Source organism: Anguilla rostrata, chromosome 7, assembly GCF_018555375.3.
Source record: "Anguilla rostrata isolate EN2019 chromosome 7, ASM1855537v3, whole genome shotgun sequence".
Classification (NCBI taxonomy): Eukaryota; Metazoa; Chordata; class Actinopteri; order Anguilliformes; family Anguillidae; genus Anguilla; species Anguilla rostrata.
Genome location: NC_057939.1, coordinates 55,464,662 through 55,484,217, shown reverse-complemented (window position 1 = coordinate 55,484,217; position 19,556 = coordinate 55,464,662). Strand labels below are relative to the sequence as shown.

At 41.1% G+C, this 19,556-nt stretch overlaps 2 protein-coding genes and 1 long non-coding RNA gene across 6 annotated transcripts; 2 read left to right on the top strand and 1 right to left on the bottom strand.

The window, feature by feature from the left end:
* Positions 1-244: 244 nt before the first annotated feature.
* Positions 245-5,824, bottom strand: LOC135260108 (acidic leucine-rich nuclear phosphoprotein 32 family member B-like). Its single transcript, XM_064345296.1, has 7 exons — positions 5,611-5,824; positions 2,745-2,894; positions 2,142-2,264; positions 1,758-1,950; positions 1,312-1,427; positions 1,005-1,092; positions 245-814 (listed from the first exon to the last, which is right to left on the bottom strand). The coding sequence occupies exons 1-7, from the start codon at positions 5,662-5,664 to the stop codon at positions 744-746; spliced, it is 795 nt and encodes a 264-aa protein (XP_064201366.1). The 5' UTR covers positions 5,665-5,824; the 3' UTR covers positions 245-743.
* On the top strand, positions 3,902-14,557 carry hemgn (hemogen). Of its 4 annotated transcripts, none has more exons than XM_064345294.1 (4): positions 3,902-4,205; positions 11,212-11,302; positions 12,467-13,026; positions 13,378-14,557. In XM_064345294.1, the coding sequence occupies exons 1-4, from the start codon at positions 4,184-4,186 to the stop codon at positions 13,485-13,487; spliced, it is 783 nt and encodes a 260-aa protein (XP_064201364.1). In that variant the 5' UTR covers positions 3,902-4,183; the 3' UTR covers positions 13,488-14,557. The 4 variants fall into 4 exon arrangements, with proteins under 4 accessions (XP_064201364.1, XP_064201365.1, XP_064201362.1 ...); XM_064345295.1 differs by having other exon boundaries at positions 3,917-4,205; positions 11,212-11,290; XM_064345292.1 differs by lacking the exon at positions 3,902-4,205 and adding an exon at positions 9,407-10,039.
* Positions 11,309-12,301, top strand: LOC135260110 (uncharacterized). The gene is made up of 2 exons (XR_010331474.1): positions 11,309-12,009; positions 12,056-12,301. It is a non-coding gene; the product is annotated as an uncharacterized LOC135260110 (long non-coding RNA).
* Positions 14,558-19,556: the final 4,999 nt, after the last annotated feature.

Sequence of the window (19,556 nt, the reverse complement as noted above, 5' to 3'; positions counted from 1 at the left end):
AAATATAAATATTACACTATTTTATTGTTACTAGTGATTAAACAAGCAGGTATAAAGCCCTCAGGCCCAAATCACAGACGGGACCATTGCGATTCGGGAGCGGAGACGCGTGCTTTCTTCCTAAGCACACGATCCGATAGATGTTCAACTCCTACGAATTACGTTATGCAAGCTCACCTTGATCTCTTTTTCTCCAGTTCGTACGTTCATGGTCCAAGAAGAATATACAGCCAGGAAAATTAAGTAATGTTAAGAATTTATTTACAAAGTTTTTTTTTTTTGTTTGTTTTTTTTTTGACAGAAAGTAAAAATATAGCTACAACCTTGATGAGTACAACGGGCGGCCACACAAAAGTTGCGGCTGACCCAACCCACTTTGTTGCTATAGCAAAAAAAAAAAGGAAAATGAAAAATAAACTTATTCGAAACAAACGAAAAATAAAAATAAAACGAGCAACAGAACAACAACAACAAAACAAATCCTCCAACAAATTATTAAAAGCACAGACCCCAAAAAACAGTCCCCAAAGTCCTCGCGTGAGCTTACAAAGAGTTGACGGTGTAGTTGCGGAATGCTGTGAGGAGCTCCGTTTGAAACACTGGCTCGCCGTTCTTGACTGCGTACCCCACTTCAACGCGGCCACTCCAGCCGGTACAATCTAGTCTTTCAAAGGAGCACAGACCCCATGCCGAGGTGGGACAAACAGGAGGAGCGAAAGGGTAACTGACTGGGACGTCTGCTCTTAATCGTCATCTTCATCATCTTCGTCGTCTGCCTCACGCTTCCTCTTCTCACCTCTCGCTCCTTCCTCCTCTTCAGGAAAAAAGAAAACCGAGAGGAGGGAAAAGGTTATAGGCATACATTAGGATGGGGAAAGACGTAGGAAACTCCTCCATTTCCAAACAGTGCCTGAAACTGGAGGAACAAATGAGACAGACATTTTGCTCTCATTTTGAGATCAGGTTACAGAATTTCCCCAGTGGGGAAAAAAAGGGAAACTCACCCTCCTCATCTTCATCATCATCATCGTCGTCGTCATCATCATCATCATCAGCAGCATCAGCTGCTCCAACCCGGACAATGTCTTCTTCCTGAAAAGTAGGTCAAAATCCATCCAGTTAAAACAGTTTGTGTTGCTTGGAATGTGAGTCTATATTACAAATTCTTAAAAGTGATATTGTTCTTTGTAATGTGATCTATAATTCAGTGACATGAGTTTAAGTAACTACAGAATATGATATGAATACACTATAGGATACATTCCAAAAGCATCCATCATGACTTCAGTAAAGAAACAGAAAGAATCTTACTTCATCCTCTCCACTGACATCATCATCCTCTTCCCCGTCTACCTCCTCGTCATCTTCGTCATCATCCTCTTCATCAAAATCCTCCTCTCCATCTTCATCATCCTCTTCATCCTCTCCTATTTCACAAGAAATGCAGAATATTATTTAGCACTGACACTTCTAGTTACTGTATGATGTTATGAAGTACCTGGACCCAATATCCCAGAGCCCAGTAATAAATTTAACTCCAATTTCATCCCCACATGGGAATAGATGGAAAAGTTTAGACTGATAAGTACACACTGTAATGAAATTGATTTCCCGTAGTGTTCCCAATCCTTAATACATACCATAATAACCTCATGCAGTGTAGTCTGAAGCTATTCACAGATTTACCTTTACAATCACATTAAGACAGAACAGAGAGAGAAAGAGGGAGAGATTGTTCCAAGTGGGAGCTCTCTCACCTTCATCATCCTCATAGTCTACTCCATCTCCATCCAGGTCCCCGTCCGAGTCGGACGCCTCCCGGTCCTCCGTGTCGTATCCATCCAGGTACGTGAGCTTGGGCAGCAGCTTGAACACGCTCTCCCGGTAGTCATTCAGGTTTGTGACCTCACAGTTGAACAGATCAAGGCTCTTCAGATTGTCTAGCTTTTTCTGATGGGTGTAACAGACAGCAAGTGTTGGGGGGAGGTGGTGGACACACAGGTAGCAATGGAACAGATCATTCATTTAACATTTGTGATCTACATTTGGAAAATTTGAATTACAATGTTGTGCTTATACCTGTCATTCACAACGCTTAAGCCAACCAAAGCCAATGCTCCCCTCCAGTAAAGAGCACTTACCAAAGGCTCCAACGTGCTGATGTCTTTGAGTTTGTTTCCGCTGAGGTTGAGGTGTGTGAGGTTTGGAAGTTTTTCTGCCAGGACATCGAGTCCCCCTGAAATTCTGTTGTCACTGAGCTCCAACTAAAAAGCGTTAAAAAGGACATTTTAAAAAAGTGCACACTAAACTGATACCATGTTATGATGAAATGCAAAAGGGAGAGGTCACTTAAAACTGGTTTATGCACAATGAAAAATATCTTGCATATATAGAGAAATTTCTGACAACCCGTCAAATGTTACAATGGCAGGTATTGGGTATTCAGGTGTTTATAATCTGAAGCAAGAAGATACACTTCAAATAACTCACAAGCAGCTTGTAGAGTGACAGTATGTCTCCAAAGGTAGTATGACTGTAAAGTACTTGATTATTCTTAAAAGATAAATTATGTAACTTATTCTCAGATGGACCTGTTTTGTCTGGCACATGCAACCTGAGGCTGTACACTGATACACAAACTCATCTCTTCACGGGTTGAGCCGAAAACACAAACACCAAACACGAAATAACATGGAAACCCCCCCCCATAAAATGCCAAAGTACTTTCAAAAATTAACACTTACTTGTTTTAATTTACCAAGCTTGGGAAGGTTGGAAACAGACATTAAGCCAACATTTATTAGGCTGAGGAATTTGAGATTCACAAACTCTGCAGTGAGACCTTCAATTTTTCCTTCATTTGACCGGCAGTTGTCAAGGACTAGTTCTCGTACCTGGAAAGAAATAAGAATGCTTATGTTTTCCCTAAAGAAATAGACAAATACACAAATGGGTGTAGGCTTTCATGCAGTGACTAATATAATAATATAATAATATAATTACTCTTTCAACAGTGTGATCCCATAATAAGGAACTGCATTTTGATCATCGTCATGTCATGAATATTTTTCACACTGCAAGTAATTATACTATGGTAATATTTTGATTTGACACGCAATTTTCTGTTGGCCCCATCACAATTAGCTCATTTCATAATTTAATTGCCACTTATACATACGCCCTTTATCCCTTAATCCCGTGGTGGTTAAACTTGCAAATATTGCATAAACCATCTCCTAGGTTTTCTTAAAAACACATTTTTAAATCAAATGTGAAGTCTTTATTTGTGTACAAAAGAGAGAAGAACCATTCTATGCGATTTACACACCTCGAGAAGTGACCGCATAATGTCATCTAGCATGCTAGCTACCGTGCGTATGGGCAGAACAAAATAAATAGCTATCTTAACTCTAAGATACCTGGCAACGTCATCCTGTCACACTGATTGTGCGCTTTACACAAAAGACTCATAGTTCTTTGGGTTTTATCCATAGCTATGATTGACAGTAACCCTTACACGGACAGTTATAGGACATGACTTCTACTAGCTAGCAGGCTTCCTAGAGTAACCAAAACACCTCACGCAAGCCATTATATCTACGTGAAACAGGAAATATAAGTGCCAACTCGCTTAATTACTCATTTATTTATTATGTAGCCGGTAATCTAAGTACTTTGCAGGCTACTTAAGCAGCAACGAAGGTATTTGTATCCGTTAAAGGCAACTTTTATCAAAACGTTTTCGACTGAAACATAAATATAACCGTATTATTTCGCTTATCTAACGAGGAGGCAGAAATACCCATGGCGGAATATTTCAATGCACCGCAATGAAGCCTACGCGGCTACAATGAATGACACATGCAAAAGTTAACAAGTAGTCATAGCCCTTTTAAGAGCTACAGCGCAGTTGCGCTAGGCTCAGAAACAATCGGGCTATCCGCCATTACCCACGAGTATGGGGGGAGGAACGTTTACCACGGTTCATTTAAAAATACTTCAATAATAAAAACTGCTTGTGGAGAACTGGTGATCATCGACTGCTTAGGCCGATTTTCTTGCGCCATGCATTAATTTTCGGCGTTTATTTGAGAATGGCGAAGGCAATGCTGAAAACGGAAATTAGTGAGACAAAGATGGAGAGCGTTCCTTTCTCAAGAGCTTCAAAGACGGCAGTGACAACATGGCGATTCTCAAGATACAGCGTATGCCGAGTTTGCTCAACTCTCAAGATTTAATTTTCTATCTGTAGTTTAATGCTTTGGAACGCCAATTTCCGTTTGAACAGAAGAGCTAGCAATTTGTCAGCGTACCACATGTTTTCACAATAACTAACAAGCGGGCTTCTTCGGTGGCTAGCCATTTAGGAGCATGTATACGGCAGTTTAGCTAGACCTAGCCGGTAAGCAAAATGCTACACCGTAACGTTATTTTTCAGTCTAACGAGCTCCAGACGATTACATGAAGGTGAAATTCAAAGAAACGTGTCCATCTTAAGTAACTTACTTCTGGCGAATATTTAGATATTGTTTTATAGCTTGCTTGCAACCGAAAGACAAAGTGAATTTATGTCGCTGAGCTAACATTAGCTACGCGGTAATGGCGGGAAGCAAAAGTAGCTAGCCGGACAACACAAGCTAGGCTCTGAAGAAGGTCAGGATAGAGATGACGACGCTAGCGCCAACGCTACCGTGTCATGTGGCTAGATAGTTCAAAAATGTACCCTCGATTTATTTAACCTACATGTTTTCATGAAGCAGCAACTTTTATTTTGCACATAAGCAGTGTTTGTTGTAACACATTATTGTCTAGTTTGGAGGGAAAAAATTGTAAGTCGGTCACATGCAGTGCTATCTTCGATGCTGAGGGGGGAAAGTTGGCTAGCTAACGGTAGCTAAATACTTCAAAGCAATTTTTGTTTTAAAGTTGGCTGAAACTGTTTGGTTTTTGTTCATATCTAACTGAACATTTAATATTAAACTAAGCTTGCTTGATAGCGAGTGACCACAGAGATTTTAGTTGCATATGGCGAAATTATCTATTCAGTCAATCTAAAAAATATGAAATTCTTCTCATTGCATAAACAATGTTATAGTGAATACTGGTATTGTGTTAAAATGCTTAAATAAAGAAGGGCGCCCCATTTTCGCTGTTACAAACATGGCTGCCAGGATCCTAAAATAATAACTAATATAAATGTATTTAATTGTTCCAAATACCGTGGTGACACTGTCCTAACGCGTTGACCAAATTTTGCCTGCTAAAAGTTGCCATTTATTACAGTCGAGACAGGAACCCGATTGTCAAGACAGTGAATACCTCCTTCAAGCCAAGGCAAGAAGCTGCGAAACGGTTAAAAGACTGCAACAATAACACTAGATGGTTAGCTAAATACTGTAGCTAATATCTGTAGACCTTGAAATAAGTTGAAATATTGCTTCCATCGACTTATCGCCCACAAAACAAGCACGGCACATGAGGCAAAATAAGTAGGACTAGTGTTTCCTCTCGTGGTATTTGAAAAACATTGATCACATGTGGTCACCATTACACAGGTCATCAACGCCAAGAAAGCTAAAAGTAGCTAGCAAACTAAGGTTTCGCACTTACATCAGATGGTGCCCTATTTCTCAGTTCTAGGTGGATCCTCTTTTTCATGTCCATCTTCCCCTTTAAGTTTGTCCTCCTGGGTGTTGGTTGAATTTATTCAGCCCAAAAGCGGAGAGATGCCTTAATGGAGGGTGAATAGGGACTGTATAATGAAGTGAACCAAACGCCAACTTACTCAGGCAAAGGAGAAACCATGGAGGGAAACGGGACCGAAACTATTATATACTCAATACCGCCACCTATGATGTGTTAGGTGCATTGCAGTTAAACAGGCAATGCAGCAACCCTGACCTGTTGTCACAGTGAAAACGACACTCGCTGTCGAAAGCTCGTGTAGTTTGTAGGAAAGCAGCATTATGTTTCCACGTAATACTCTTGCCATTGTGTATTTAAAAATATATATGTATTAAGTTCCACATATAAAAATATATCCCTTTCCCCCCAGAGATCGTTTTCATTCATCCTTCCCTACAGTCTTTTCTTCAGATCTCCCGTGGTGGATCTGCTCGTTGACATTAGAACTGTTACGTCAGTGTTACCTTTCGCTCCCTGACACATATCTTCAGACCTTACCTCTGATTGTCCTGCTCTTTTCTTCTGTATGCTCACGTTATGTGTCAGATGTGTTCTACTTACGTAACTCAGTAGTAATCCATGTTCTCTCCCCCTTTAAAAGTTCGGTCTCATTCGCCCTCGCAAAAAAATGGTTCATTGGCATTTAAAACTAAGAAATTTTCATATTGAATTTATGTAGCCCGTTTTAACCTGTAAAATGTTTTCTTGTTGTTTTTTGATAAAGTCCTCTTTGGATGCAGGTTTGAAAATGTATCATTAAATCCTTATTCTGTACATTTGTTTGATATTTATGTCAATATTCACTTATGCATCATAAGACCCATGTGGCAGCTTTTGTAGAAATGTTTTCTATTTGGTCTAAATTTTATCCATTATGCAGATCAATTTGGTCTTATGTGAGATCACATTATTATTATACAAGCAAGCTTTGCTGATGTTTAAGCGATAATAGCAAGGGCACCCCCCCCCCCCATATTACAAAACAGGCCAAATACCCCCATAATAATATAGCACAATGATGAGAAAAATAATATAATAAAGATGGGGATTTCATGTTGTGGCTGGGATATACTGGTCAATAGTCTATTTTCCGCTTGTCAGAAAGATCAGAATTCACTTTAAAAGTACTATTGCATAAAACAGCATTACTTTTATATCATGAGCATGACCAGTGTAATGGCTTCCAAGACAAAAGCTCAGGATATCCACTTTACATGTGCCAGAACTTGGTCTATAAATTAATTTTGTACTGAATTATATGGCATTTATTTAGAAACATAGAAAACCACATACCTGTATTTGATAAATTTATATGAAATGTAATTCCATTCCTAAAATGCCCAGTTATTTAAGAATTCACCATGTATTTTCACTAGCAAGCAGTCATGATATGTCCACATGCAGGGCTAAATTTCAAATGGAAAGGTGACTACTCGGTTTCTGAACTCCACAACGTCTTTGAACACTTATCCAAGTATCCAAAGGCTAACTTAAATTTTTATATTGTATATATCTGCACTAGAGAACTACAGTATTTAATGTAGTCAAGTTCTACTAACAATGGCAGAAGGTAAAGAAGCTATCTGCGATGTCAAGTGGTGCTTTGCTGGGAATGAACCAGCAGGGGGTGCTATAAACTCACTTACTGTCACCTCACACTTCTAGGTAGTCACTAATGGCCCGAGAGGTGTTTTGCTGACTTCTGATTTTGTTGTTGACACTGTCTAAGATTACTTCCTCATTTTTTAGTACACATTTTTGCTGTTGTTATTTTTCCTGATTGGCATTGTTCAGCTGTAGTTTGGTAAAGCCACAGTGGCAGGGACAGATGCTACATTCTGTCAGGGCTGCATTCGGTGTTTTGAGCAGTGTAGTATAATGGGTAAGGAGTTGGCTTTGTAAATGAAAGGTCTTAGGTTCAAGTCCCTGCTAGGACACTACCATTGTACCCTTGAGCAAGGTACTTAATCTGCATTGCTTCAGTATATATTCAGCTGTGCAAATGCTATGTAAAAAGTAGTGTGTAAGTCATTCTGGATAAGAGCGTCTGCTAAATGCCTGTACTTTTGGTGAAGGGGATTGTGAGCCATTGGTTCACTAGACTGTGTGACAGCCTGACCACCAATAATCCCACCATTACAGGCAGTTCTGCTGATCCAGCTGATAGATCACCCAGCTTGTTTGATTTGGGATATATTGCATGCTGGTCTCTGCTACAGTCCACACAGAACTCGTGGAATAACTCGAGGTTGTGCGACTGAGGAGCACTGCTGGTGCTGTCCCTCACTAAGGCTCACGAGATAAAGTAGCCATTTTGTTCCGCATCTCTGCAGACGATTGTTGTACTCATACAAGCCGTTTATCACAATCAATACCAATTACACAATGTTTATTCAATCAGAGAAATGTTGTTTCAATAATAATGGTGCAATTAAAAAATAATAATAGCAATAATAAAATGTTCTATTTACATTTCAGAATGTATTATCAATAATCACATGTAATAAAAGTCCATCATTTGAAATAAACTCACCCTGTGAGAATCGGGACCTGTAAATAATTACGTTTCTTAAGCTCCTTTTGGTTCCTGTAATACAACATTCATATTTTTCCTTGAACCTTCATTTGACACCTTTCAGGATTATCAGCGGAATAAAGGGTGGATGTAAAAAACGGCTTAGGACTGACCTGGCCCAAGAGTAGGGAAATTGAAAAGCTTAGTAGGAATGTAGCAACATGAAGTATTTGTGCCTTTTTGAGTTGAGTTATCCATCACGACCCACGCGTCTGAAGTGTGCACTAGTCAGAATTATTTAGCATCTTAATGTTCACTCTGTGTTCTCAATATTAGTAATTTACTAAATAAAACCTTTAACGGCAGCATGGATAAATGCCGAATAACACATTAAACAAGTCAGATTTCATACTCGTATTTAAAATAAAATAAAATTTGTAGCCCGAATCGATGTGAAATGAAGCTTAGCGGTAGCTTAGCGCTGGACTGGCATGAACACCATGAGGCAGCGGTAGCAGGCTATCTCCTCAGTTTGTCTCTGCGCTAGTCAGCTTGAGTGGCCAGGCGGTGCTGTTGGGACATGTCTGAGATAAGGACAGCCATTTATTTCCCTCTGCTCTAAGGCTGCTGTCTTTTCTCTGGGCTGCAATATGCCTGGGGAAGATTGAGGACACACCCTAAACCGGGGAGGCCCCGGTTCGTGAGAGATAAGATGAGCATGCTAGTCCCGTACTGGACGAGACTGAGCAGAGCTTTTAGTTTCCCGCCTCATTAGCGTTTGAAATCGTAAGTGCGCCCTGTTTCCCTTCACACGGCAAGGTGTTCTTACATACGACGCACAGATAGTCACAAATATTTGTTTATTGCATGACAGATATTAATATTTTTTGTACTTGATTTGGTCCCTGTACTTGTATAAGGCTGCTGTAGAAGCACCGATCCACATTTTAAACATCACCGCCTGCACTACAGTAGTGTGCTGTGTCATTGCTGTTTTCATTTAGTAAGGGAATTTGCCTGTATTGCCCCAAAACTGAAAACAAATGAGTGACACTGATGTATGATAGGAAAAAAATCTAATGAGAAAGAAAACCAAGGTAATTCCTCAGTAAAACCAGAGGACCACACAGAGAAGAAGAGTTATGTCCAGACTTTGTTAGTATTATAATTCAGGTTAATCCATGTGTTCTTTGCATGACTTTAATTGATTAATGAAGCTAAGAACAAGAAAAGATAATTAGGACTTTGCTTCAACATCATTTTGAATCCAAGCCACTTTGAACAGTTATTTTCAGAATGTATGTAAACAAAACATTTATTATGATGGCACTTGGAAAAGAAAAAAAAGGACAGAATTTCTGAAAAATGTGCAGTGGGTAACACTCGCCTCACAGCAAGAAGGTGATGAGTTCGAATCCCGTCCTGGGCCTTTCTGTGTGTACTTTGCATGTTCTCCCCATGTCGCGAGAGTGGAGCGGGTATGGAGCGCCGGTTCGGTGGAAAATTGCGCTTTCGGGAGAACTCGCGTGTGCGCGCGCTGTCTGAGCGCAAAGCTTGGACCCGCCGTCTTTCTCATTCAGTCTCGAGTCGTGCCAAGTCACCCGCCCTTACAAAAATGATAAGAGCAAAGCTGCCACAACTCTGCAAACACCGCGCTAATGATTAACCCGATAATACATTTTTTTTGGAGGAGGTCTGAATTGAACGTTAATACTTCCTGATCACTACACTCGGTACGTTATCCTCACCGAAGGGGTCATTTTATGGGGGATAACAAAATGGAGACTCTGGGAAAAGACACCGCGCAGGTGGAATGCAAACAACCAGATGACAACGAAGGTACGACTGAACTTCGTATGCAAATTATGCCAAGGCAAATGAAAGCTGAAACAAAACTGGCCTCTGGCTGTTGAATGTTAGTCACTGGAGACCGAATCCATTATACTGGTTCATTCTGCCTCTGCTGGTTTGAAAGGCCTGCCTTTAAAGGCATGCTGTTCTGAATACTTTACAGCTGTAGTCTGACGTGCTTGAAGTAATTCTGTTGGATATATTTACAAGTGAAGAGGAAATATTTGCGTGTTGTTCTGCAGATTATGCTGAGTCATGTGCCAGCCCATATAACCTCTCATTTTGTACTGCAGAAAATAAATATTTTACCATATAACTTATTTTGAAGGTAGATTTAAGTTTTCACTGCATAATCTGTCAACAGGCAAAAGATTGTGTCAATAACTTTAGTTGTATGAATAAATGTATGTTTTTATGTATTTGTTAATAATATAATTTACAAACATGACATATCAAATGCCTCTTCAGCTATGCAACTCAATATATAGTAATAATAATTTTCAATGATATACATGCAATGCCGCCATACTACCTCCTGGACATCCATTGATGATTTTGTTTTCATATAATTTGTATATGAAAAGAAACACTCAGGACTTTGTATGACAGCATTCACACTGCTAGTCTGCCACGGTTATCTAAAAAGTACATTTTTTAATTCATTAGAAAACTTCAACAGTCAACTGTTTTCTGAATGTATACTGAATATATCCAGCGAGTTCATGATTGGGAACATCATCATTATGAGTGGAATCCTCTTAGGTTTCATTGGTTCACTCACATCTCAGTATTCCTGTGTCTGTGTGCTGGTCTTCTCCTGGATTCTGTGTCTGATCCTGGTCCAGAACACAAGACTACTGCCTAGGTTAGGTAGTGAATTATACCCCCATATGTGTGCATGTGAGTGTGTGTGTGTGTGTGTGTGTGTGTTCCTACCCTGTTCTCCATCCTATGCTTGTCTACACAGGACGCAGGTCCTGACTGAGATCGGGTGAATTTGCCGTTAGCGTGCGTTGTCATGGTTACGCGGTTGGTGCTGCATGGTGCAGTCCCGGTGCGGTTCCCCGCGGGTTCCCTGAGTAAACGTGCAGTGTAAACGCAGTGTAAACGCACAGTGTAAACGCACAGAGTAAATGCACAGGGCCCTTGGACTGTTGCAGGTGGGATTCGACGGCGGCTGCGGGACAGAGACCTGCTGAGGAAGAGGAGGGCGGAGGCGGAGGAAAAGGAAATATACCAGTGGGTTTATGGGTAAATTATGTAATCAACGCTGTGCTCCAAACGCCGGGTGCTTGTGTTGCTTGGGCTCATATTATCTGTCGTTCATCTGTGTGCGTCCTGAATGTAGGACACAAAAACGCTACAGGAACTCAAATCACAGCTGCTGTTTTATTTTATTCATGTGCTCTTGGAGTAGCCGGGGTGTTTCAGCCAATCAGGAAAAGGGATTGCTCAGGCCACTGGCTTGCTGGACAACATGCCATAAATGTTGGGTCACTGAGAGAGAACCCTGTGTTTGTGAGAGAGAACCCTGCGTTTGTGAGAGAGAACCCTGCGTTTGTGAGAGAGAACCCGGCATTTGTGAGAAAGAACCCTGTGTTTGAGGAATTCAGAGATTAAAAATAGACATATTGTACAGTAAGAGGCGCAGGGTGAAGGCTGGAGCAGTTGAGTAATGTGGCAGTGACAGTGACAGAGCCTCTGCCTTACAGCACTGCCCAGCATGCTGCCTCGCTGTGCCAGAAATAATTGGCTCCTCTCTTTTGGTTCTCCCCCTCGGTGGCACGTTCACTGTGCCAGGTGAGGAACAGAAAGAGAGACTCACAAAAAAGAAAATTTACATTACAACAGGCGGAGAGACCTTTCACTTGGAGGGTTAAGAAAATAACGAAAGCAGAATGTGGAAGTAGAATTTAATTGTACCTGTTGCTACAGGTGTGTGTACCTGTAGCCCTCAGGTGTGCGTACCTGTAGCCCTCAGGTGTGTGTACCTGTAGCCCTCAGGTGTGTGTACCTGTAGCACAGTCTGCACTCTGTGACCCTGGAGGTCTGCCAGGCGTTGGCAAACAACAGGAAGCTCTGTCAACGGCCCAGGGGGCGGAGCTACCCTCCCAGCCTCCAGGCTGTGGCAGCTTCCCTGTATGCCTCATTTTTCACGAAGGGACATGCTAATTGTGCTAACCACTAACAGCTTGCTATAATAAGAATTGACATTGGCGGTCATATTTAAATGGGAGTATACGGTCAACACTGAAGAGAGGTTGCAGGGGGTGGGACCTGGAGAGGTTGCAGGGGGTGGAGCTTAGAGAGGTTGCAGGGGGTGGGGTTCAGAGTGGTTGCAGGGGTGTGTGTGTGTGTGTGTGTGTAATACTTGAGTGTGTACGTAAGCTCCTACTGTCTAACCCATGGCCGCAGGGTGCAGAGTAAGAGGCAGAGGGGCAGGCCGGAGGGGAAGACTGGTCCCGGCAGGAAAGGCCGGCCCAAGAAGAGCGAGACCGCAGTCGCGCCCCAGCCTGCCCAGGAGGGGGCGCCACAGGACGGCAGTGCTGAGGAGGAGGTGCAGCAGGGGGCCGTCCTGTCACAGACGGAGGAGCAGCTCCCTTGGGACCCCGCCCAAGAGGAGCAGCCGGTTATCTCTGACCCCCACCAAGCCGAGCAGCCCGTTACCGCCAACATCGCCGACGTAGCGGAGCAGCTCCCCACTGACACCGTGGAAGGGGCGGGGGAAAGCCTCCCTCCCCCAGCACTGCCGCCCACTCTGCCCCAGCCGCTAGGGCTACTGCTCCCCCCTCCGGCTCCTCCTGCTCCGGAACCCCGGCCCGAGGTCATCCCGTTCCTGGCCCAGGAGCAGGCCCCGCCCGCGGAGACCGCGAGCGTCCCGCCGAAAGATGAGGTCACGATCGAGGACCTGGGACCCGACGACGAAGAGGCTGAGCCTGAGCCGTACCCGGCCAGAGAGCTGGAGCCGGAGCGAGGTACTGACAGACCCGCCCACCGAGAGGTCACATGACAGCGCTTCACTGATCGAAGCTCAGAGACTGAGAGAGTGCTCCAGTCAGATTTTTTCAAATCTATTTTTTATGCACAAAACAGAACGATTATATCCATAAAATATTATTCCAGTTTCATAAAATTCTTTGTACAGGGACATGCATGAACAGTATCATTGGCCTCACATATTGGCCTGGATTTATCAGCTGTGAGCAGTTTGTGAAGTTCACCCTTTAACCGTATTTGACGGGCGTTTTGCAGGCATACGGTTTGTCTTGTTCGCCGGCTCTAAGATCTGTGACGGTGCCTGAAACAGTCTGTTTGTGCCTCTGCAGGTACGGAAGAGGAGCCGGGCGATAACGTGACGGACAGTACAGGAGTGTTCTCCATCTCCACCCTGGTCTCCCCACCTCAGCCGAGTTACCTCCCCGGACCCTCCCTGTGAGGAGACCCTGTTAGCCCCCAAACAAAGAAGCCTTTCAGTCCGACCGAGAGGCCGCGCGCTTAGCCGAGCAGTTAGCCGCTGCTCGCGTAGCAACCGCGCGTGTAGCCACGCTGGCACGCTCAACCTGGTAACCCCCAAGGAAATAATATAGTATTTTTAATAAATATTTTTAAAATACTTAACAAAAAAAAGAAAAAAAAAGCTTTTCTAAAAACGCATGCGTATGGTACGTTAACTCAATTTTTCAATCGCGAAAATCGTTTTTCTTACAATTTAATGCAGGTCTTAACGGAACAAAAATGATCATACATTATATTGGTATTCAGTCATTGTTAACATTCAGGAGAACGTCTTATTGCACAAAACATGTATCAAACATGTACCTGATGTTTTTATGAGTTACAGTGTGATAATACATGTCTATAGCTTATAGTCTGAGGAAGATAACTTGTGTTATTACCTAACTGAAATGGTTAGAAGCCATTATTGGTAGCTTGGACATTGTAGTAAAAGTTGGTTCTGCATACTTCTCAGCTTAGTGCAAGTGTAGAAACTTGTAACTACAGTACTTGCAAAATATACCATATTACACAAAAACGAAAAATATTATTTTTGATGGAAAATCTTTTGTAAGTTTTATTGGGGTGACACGCATCCATTCATTATTCATTGTTATATTAATGTATTCAGCTATTCAACCATCTTTCATTTTTGATAATTCAACATGGAAACAGTCTGATGTACTACATGTATAGTTGTGTGGTCTATCGCCCTCTTCTGTCCATAAGAATAAATACACAGATATGAAATGCTTCATGGCCTACATCTGGCAATCACATTTCCCTTTAAATATCTCAATCGACACATCCATAAAAATGACTGTTTATTAGTAGTTTATTTATACTGTCTTAACAATGTAACCCAGATATGTTTGTATTAAATGCTAAAGTGGATAGAAGGATAAAAGATAAAAAGGAGATCACTGTCTTTGTTTGGGAAATAAATATGTACAGCCTAAATATTTTTTTAAATGAAATATTACTTAAATAAATGCGACATTATAAAACAGATTGCTACTAATTTCTTTCTCCCCAATTATGGCAATAATTGTTCTTCGAGTTCCTCCTGAACCATCATGCTACCCACAATCCCACAGTCCCATAATCCCACAGTCCCTGCTGTGAAGTGCTGAAGCAAATGCCCTTTGCTTCAGCACCTTTGAAGCAGTCGCTTCCCAGCGAAATACTTTTCCCCCCACGCTGTAGGCCCCCCACACAAGAGGAGACGGCTGCAGTGAGGCTGAAAAAGAGTGTGTGTGTGTGTGTGTGTGTGTGTGTGTGTGTGTGTCTGTCTCACCGATGGCCACCGTTAGCCTGGTGGCAACTTACACACTGCGGGAGAAATGAACGCTGCAGTATCCTGAGGAAACACTACCACACTACTCCTGGTGGGTTGAAGTTTATTTATTTTTTAAATCCCATTACCGAGGACTCCCTATTAGTTAATAATATAGCTGACAATAACCTTCAGCTGTGTGAAGTACAGTGGTTTTTGCTTACCATGTGAAAAGAGTCGTTTTCACTAAAAACATCTACCAAATTATCAAACCGTAAACCATAAAATGACTGAGCCATTTGACATATGAGTGCTACCTTTTTCTGTACATTTGGCAATTGCTTGTACAATCACTGCGAAATTTAAAAAAAAAATGTTCTCTCCCTCTCCACCTCAGGTGATGTGTGGTGAGCGTTCAGGCGCAAAATGGCTGCCATGCATCACCCAGGTGGGTGCTACACATTGGTGGTTTGTGAGGTGAGTTCCCACTCATCATTGTGAAGCATCTGAAGAAGTGCTACATAAATGCAATGTTTCATTCATTCAGTATTTTTCATTTGTGGGGGGAGAATGAGGCCTTCCAGACTGCTTTAGCAAATGATGACCAGCAGGAGGCATGCAAAAACCCACAACTTTCAGAGATCAAGCTACAAAAGACACACGCTGACCATTTTGATTTATAGCATCTTTTCCTTTGCTTTTGTCTGTCCCCCCAGTTGTGAAACAAGATTCTGAAAATGTGTTTTTCTTTTCCCACAGATATATGATATCCTTTCTTCTTGATTCACCAAGCTAGAATGTAACTGGTAAACACATTTGTCACACCACTTGAAATGGTTTGTCATAGATCTTTGACCCTAGCCACTCCCAGGCATGCTAAAATGTTTTCTGTACTTCCTTCCCCAGCATTGCTTAGTAAGGCTCACCTTTTGCATAGCTTATTTTCTAGCTGTCTGGCTGCTGTCATGATGAAATTCATTCATATTCCGGCAGATATGATCTACACCCAATTAAATTTATTGAACTCATGAACGGTTTTTATAGCATTCCCCCATTGATTTATTCATTCATTTGGCACCTGCATCAATGCAAATCTGTGCAAACTGCTGGCTGTGCCCCTGCCATTTCCCAGCAAAACCCAAACTGGCTTATACGACTGTTGAGTAGGGATTTGAACTGATTACTACAGTTCATTAATTGAGTTAATATTTCTCAAACATGATCTCTAGATGAAAGTCTTGGAATAAGAACAATATTGTTTGAAGAAAAATGTTTTTTTGCAGGCAATGTTTTCGGTACCCATATGTATTTTTGTGCAAAAATGTAATGGTTTAATTCAAACACCGGGTGGCGCTTCAGTTTTGCCGATGATCTGATCAACCTTAGTACAGGTGTTCACATGCAATCAAATTAAGAGCACAGGAATTGTATACTGGGAACTGCGTGAACTTAAACAGTGTTCATCATGCCACGTCCTATATACTGCTGATAGAAAGTGTCATCATGGTTTAGTCTGAAAAAATTTTAATTTAGCAAAGAGTAAGGAATGCTGCCACCTTCTGGCCAACCAACATTACAGCAGCCAGGACGATTGCAGTACAATCAAACGTAGTTATATTTCTGAAAAGCGCTATTTCCTAATCTTCATTACTTACTGTGAGAAACTGCTCAAATAAAGTAAAATGTCCCATGTAGTAAAAAAAAAAACCCACAATATTGGCAATGTTTAAATAAATATTTAAATCATTAATGGAAAACGTGAGTTGCATATATTTTTAATAGCTAATATAACATTGGTGGTGATCTTTCGGTCTGTCTGCCTATTTCTGTTGATAAATCAATTTTTTGGGAGGACTACTACTATTAAAACTGCTCCTGCAGCTAGTACTGCTTCCAATAAAAAATTAATAATAATACTCTCTCCTGTGCTGTCTATACTGACCACTTTCATAAGCGAGTTTGAACATTTTAAAAACTTAGATCAGATACCAACATGATTCCTGAAATCTTCTTACATTATTTTAGTATAATGTTCCTTTTAAACATCTCGTTTTTATGACGTACCTAATATTCAGGAAATATGGCCATCTCAAAATAATAAATGAGTGAAGACAGGATATGTAGCTTTGTTTCGCAGATGCGTGTTAACTTAAAGACTGGCAGTGTGCTTTTTGGTAGTCTGTAACCATGTCAAAACATGAATTCCAACAGTATGGGATAAGAAAATCACATCTGGTTCACTTTCCCATGTTATAAAAGAATGATTAGACTAACCCATTATTGATGTCTCCGTTCTGTAGGCTGCAGACATTTCTGATGTTGTCACAGGGCTTAGTGTTAATGTCGCTGTCTGATCCTGCTTGCCTTTTCAATGCCGCTACAGCCATTATTGTAAAACCGCAATGATTTAATCCACGTATCCGCGACAGGATTTAAAGGGTCTCTCCCTGCAAGCCTCTGCAGACTCAGGTGCCCTCTCCTCAAGATGGCCGCTTCTCGTCCGCTTTTGTCTCCTCTGTCCTTTCTGAAACGGTTTTTATTCAGCTGTGTCTACCCCCCCCCCCCCCCCCCCACCCCATAATCCCACCAAGTCCCCGTATTACTAATTATTTCATGGACCTTCATTCACACAGACCTCCAAAACATATCTATGATAGTTTTAGTATTTACACAAAGGCCCATCAGAGCCGTGAATCTGCCTCTTTCCACATACCTCCAAATTGTCTGGAGCTGAATTGACCTTTTGTCAAGCACTGCCCTAAATCACATTATCCTTGCTTGGTTACCTTAGTGCATAAAGATTTCGCTTCCGTGAGCAACTTTCCATTGGCGACAAGTGCGGAAACTATATTTTAACACAATCGATCCAAATGGACTAAAAAAAATATTTTAAACAATTGTCTATACTTTTGGGTGCATCATAGTTGGATTACATTCTCAATGTCATTGTGTTACTTTCCTTATGTGTGTTTAGCTAAACTGCACAGTGCCATAGTGCAGGGCCTAAGACTGTGGCTATGCCAGTTTTCGTCCCACACACTGATGGGATTGCTTACTCGACTCACCACTGACAAAGAGATCAAAAGGGAGGTAAAATTAAACGAGATTGATATCATTATTCTGTAAGTGCCTTGGAAGAAGCCAGCTGCATGTAAGTCAGTGAAATCTGAAGGCTATGGGCCTACATATAAGCAGATTAATTTACAGGGATAATTATTAATCGGTGGCAGTGTAATATAATGGTTAGGTGACTGGTCTTGTAATTTAAAGGTTGCAGGTTTGATTCCTGGGTGGGATACTGCCGTTGTGCCCTGGAGCAAGGTAATTAAATTGCTTCAGTATGTATCCAGCAGTATTAATCTGTGTAAGTAAGATAAGAGCGTCTGCTAAATGCCTGTAATGTAATTCAAAATTATAAACATAAAAATGTGTTTTTATATCATGCCAGAACTTATCACTCACAAGGCAGTAATGTGCATTAATACTCAGGTAGGAAGCTATGCAAGAATTTCTTCCAGCACGGGTTGTACAGGCCATATGAAATAGTTCTGAATGAACGTAATGCGCACATAATACACAAATAATATACATGTTCTACCTCTGGAGGTGTGACACTGCTTTACAGACCCTTTGGGGTTCATTATAGTGTATTTTTATATTATTATGAAACACTTGAATTACCCTATACCAGCCATTGTAAATCTGTAGGGAAACATCTGTATGCTAAAACATTCTTCATCCACACAAAAACTTGTATGTAACAATCAAAAATATGCATGGAAACTGAAATAACATTTAATAAAAATCTGTTGACACATAAATGCAAACAAAGAAGCAAACATACACAGTAAAATGTCCAGTGCTATGTCCAACTCTTCACAGATAATATTTGGTCCATCTCTGGAATGTGGACCAAATGTTATCTATCTAAGAGTTGAATTCATGCTGACCATTTTACTGTGTACATGCATACATACAATCATATGTACATACATGAGATTAAAATGAGTTAGGAACTCTTTCACTATCATAAATAGTCTCCTAAACACGTGTAATCTGAGTGCTCCATAAATGCAATAAAAATAATAATAAATAAATACATGAACAACACACACACACACACAATAAATGCGCATATTTGGATGAACTTTTTTTGGCGTTCATTTTAGGTAACCGGAATTGATCCCCTGACGGCAAATGTATTTGTAATATTTGCAAGCTCTAAGTATTATCCACCAATTTCTTTTCTGGCTACCGCAACTGTCTTACATCGGTTACGCATTCTAAATTACGCACGACAACCATTGTATAAAGCACAATGAAAAATAAAATTAAAGTATTGTATATTTCGTTTGCTCATTAATGATAATTGGATTGACAAAAAATGATACAGTGCATTTCATCGGGCAATTTTATGCCGTGACGGGATTAAAGCAAAGGTGCAGATAAATAATGATGGAGATTAAGATAGGGATAAAGTCATGGTGCGTGTTTCTAGATGCAGGAAAATTGTTTAATCCTATATTTTGGTTAAACGTTTAATTTTAATAACAACTATAAGCCTGACAATTATCGCTTATGAATTTGTGTGGGCTACATTAAAAGGGCTGTAATAGCCGTCGGCGAAACAATTAAACAAGCATTTATTGCGAGCTGTAGCCTAAATGTTATCACAGCCACGCAGTAATGAACGCAAATGAGCATTGTGTTGTTTCAATTTAAACAACCCCGTAT

What these genes read in the sequence shown, in the direction of transcription:
- LOC135260108 (XM_064345296.1), bottom strand. Translation starts at nt 5,664, where the DNA reads ATGGACATGAAAAAGAGGATCCACCTAGAACTGAGAAATAGGGCACCA. An exon ending in GAAATAGGGCACCATCTGAT is followed by an intron (nt 2,895 to 5,610) that starts GTAAGTGCGAAA and finishes ATTTCTTTCCAG; the next exon opens with GTACGAGAACTAGTCCTTGA. An exon ending in AGCTTGGTAAATTAAAACAA is followed by an intron (nt 2,265 to 2,744) that starts GTAAGTGTTAAT and finishes AACGCTTTTTAG; the next exon opens with TTGGAGCTCAGTGACAACAG.
- hemgn (XM_064345292.1), top strand. Translation starts at nt 9,964, where the DNA reads ATGGGGGATAACAAAATGGAGACTCTGGGAAAAGACACCGCGCAGGTG. An exon ending in ACAACCAGATGACAACGAAG is followed by an intron (nt 10,040 to 11,211) that starts GTACGACTGAAC and finishes GGACTGTTGCAG; the next exon opens with GTGGGATTCGACGGCGGCTG. An exon ending in ATATACCAGTGGGTTTATGG is followed by an intron (nt 11,303 to 12,466) that starts GTAAATTATGTA and finishes CCATGGCCGCAG; the next exon opens with GGTGCAGAGTAAGAGGCAGA.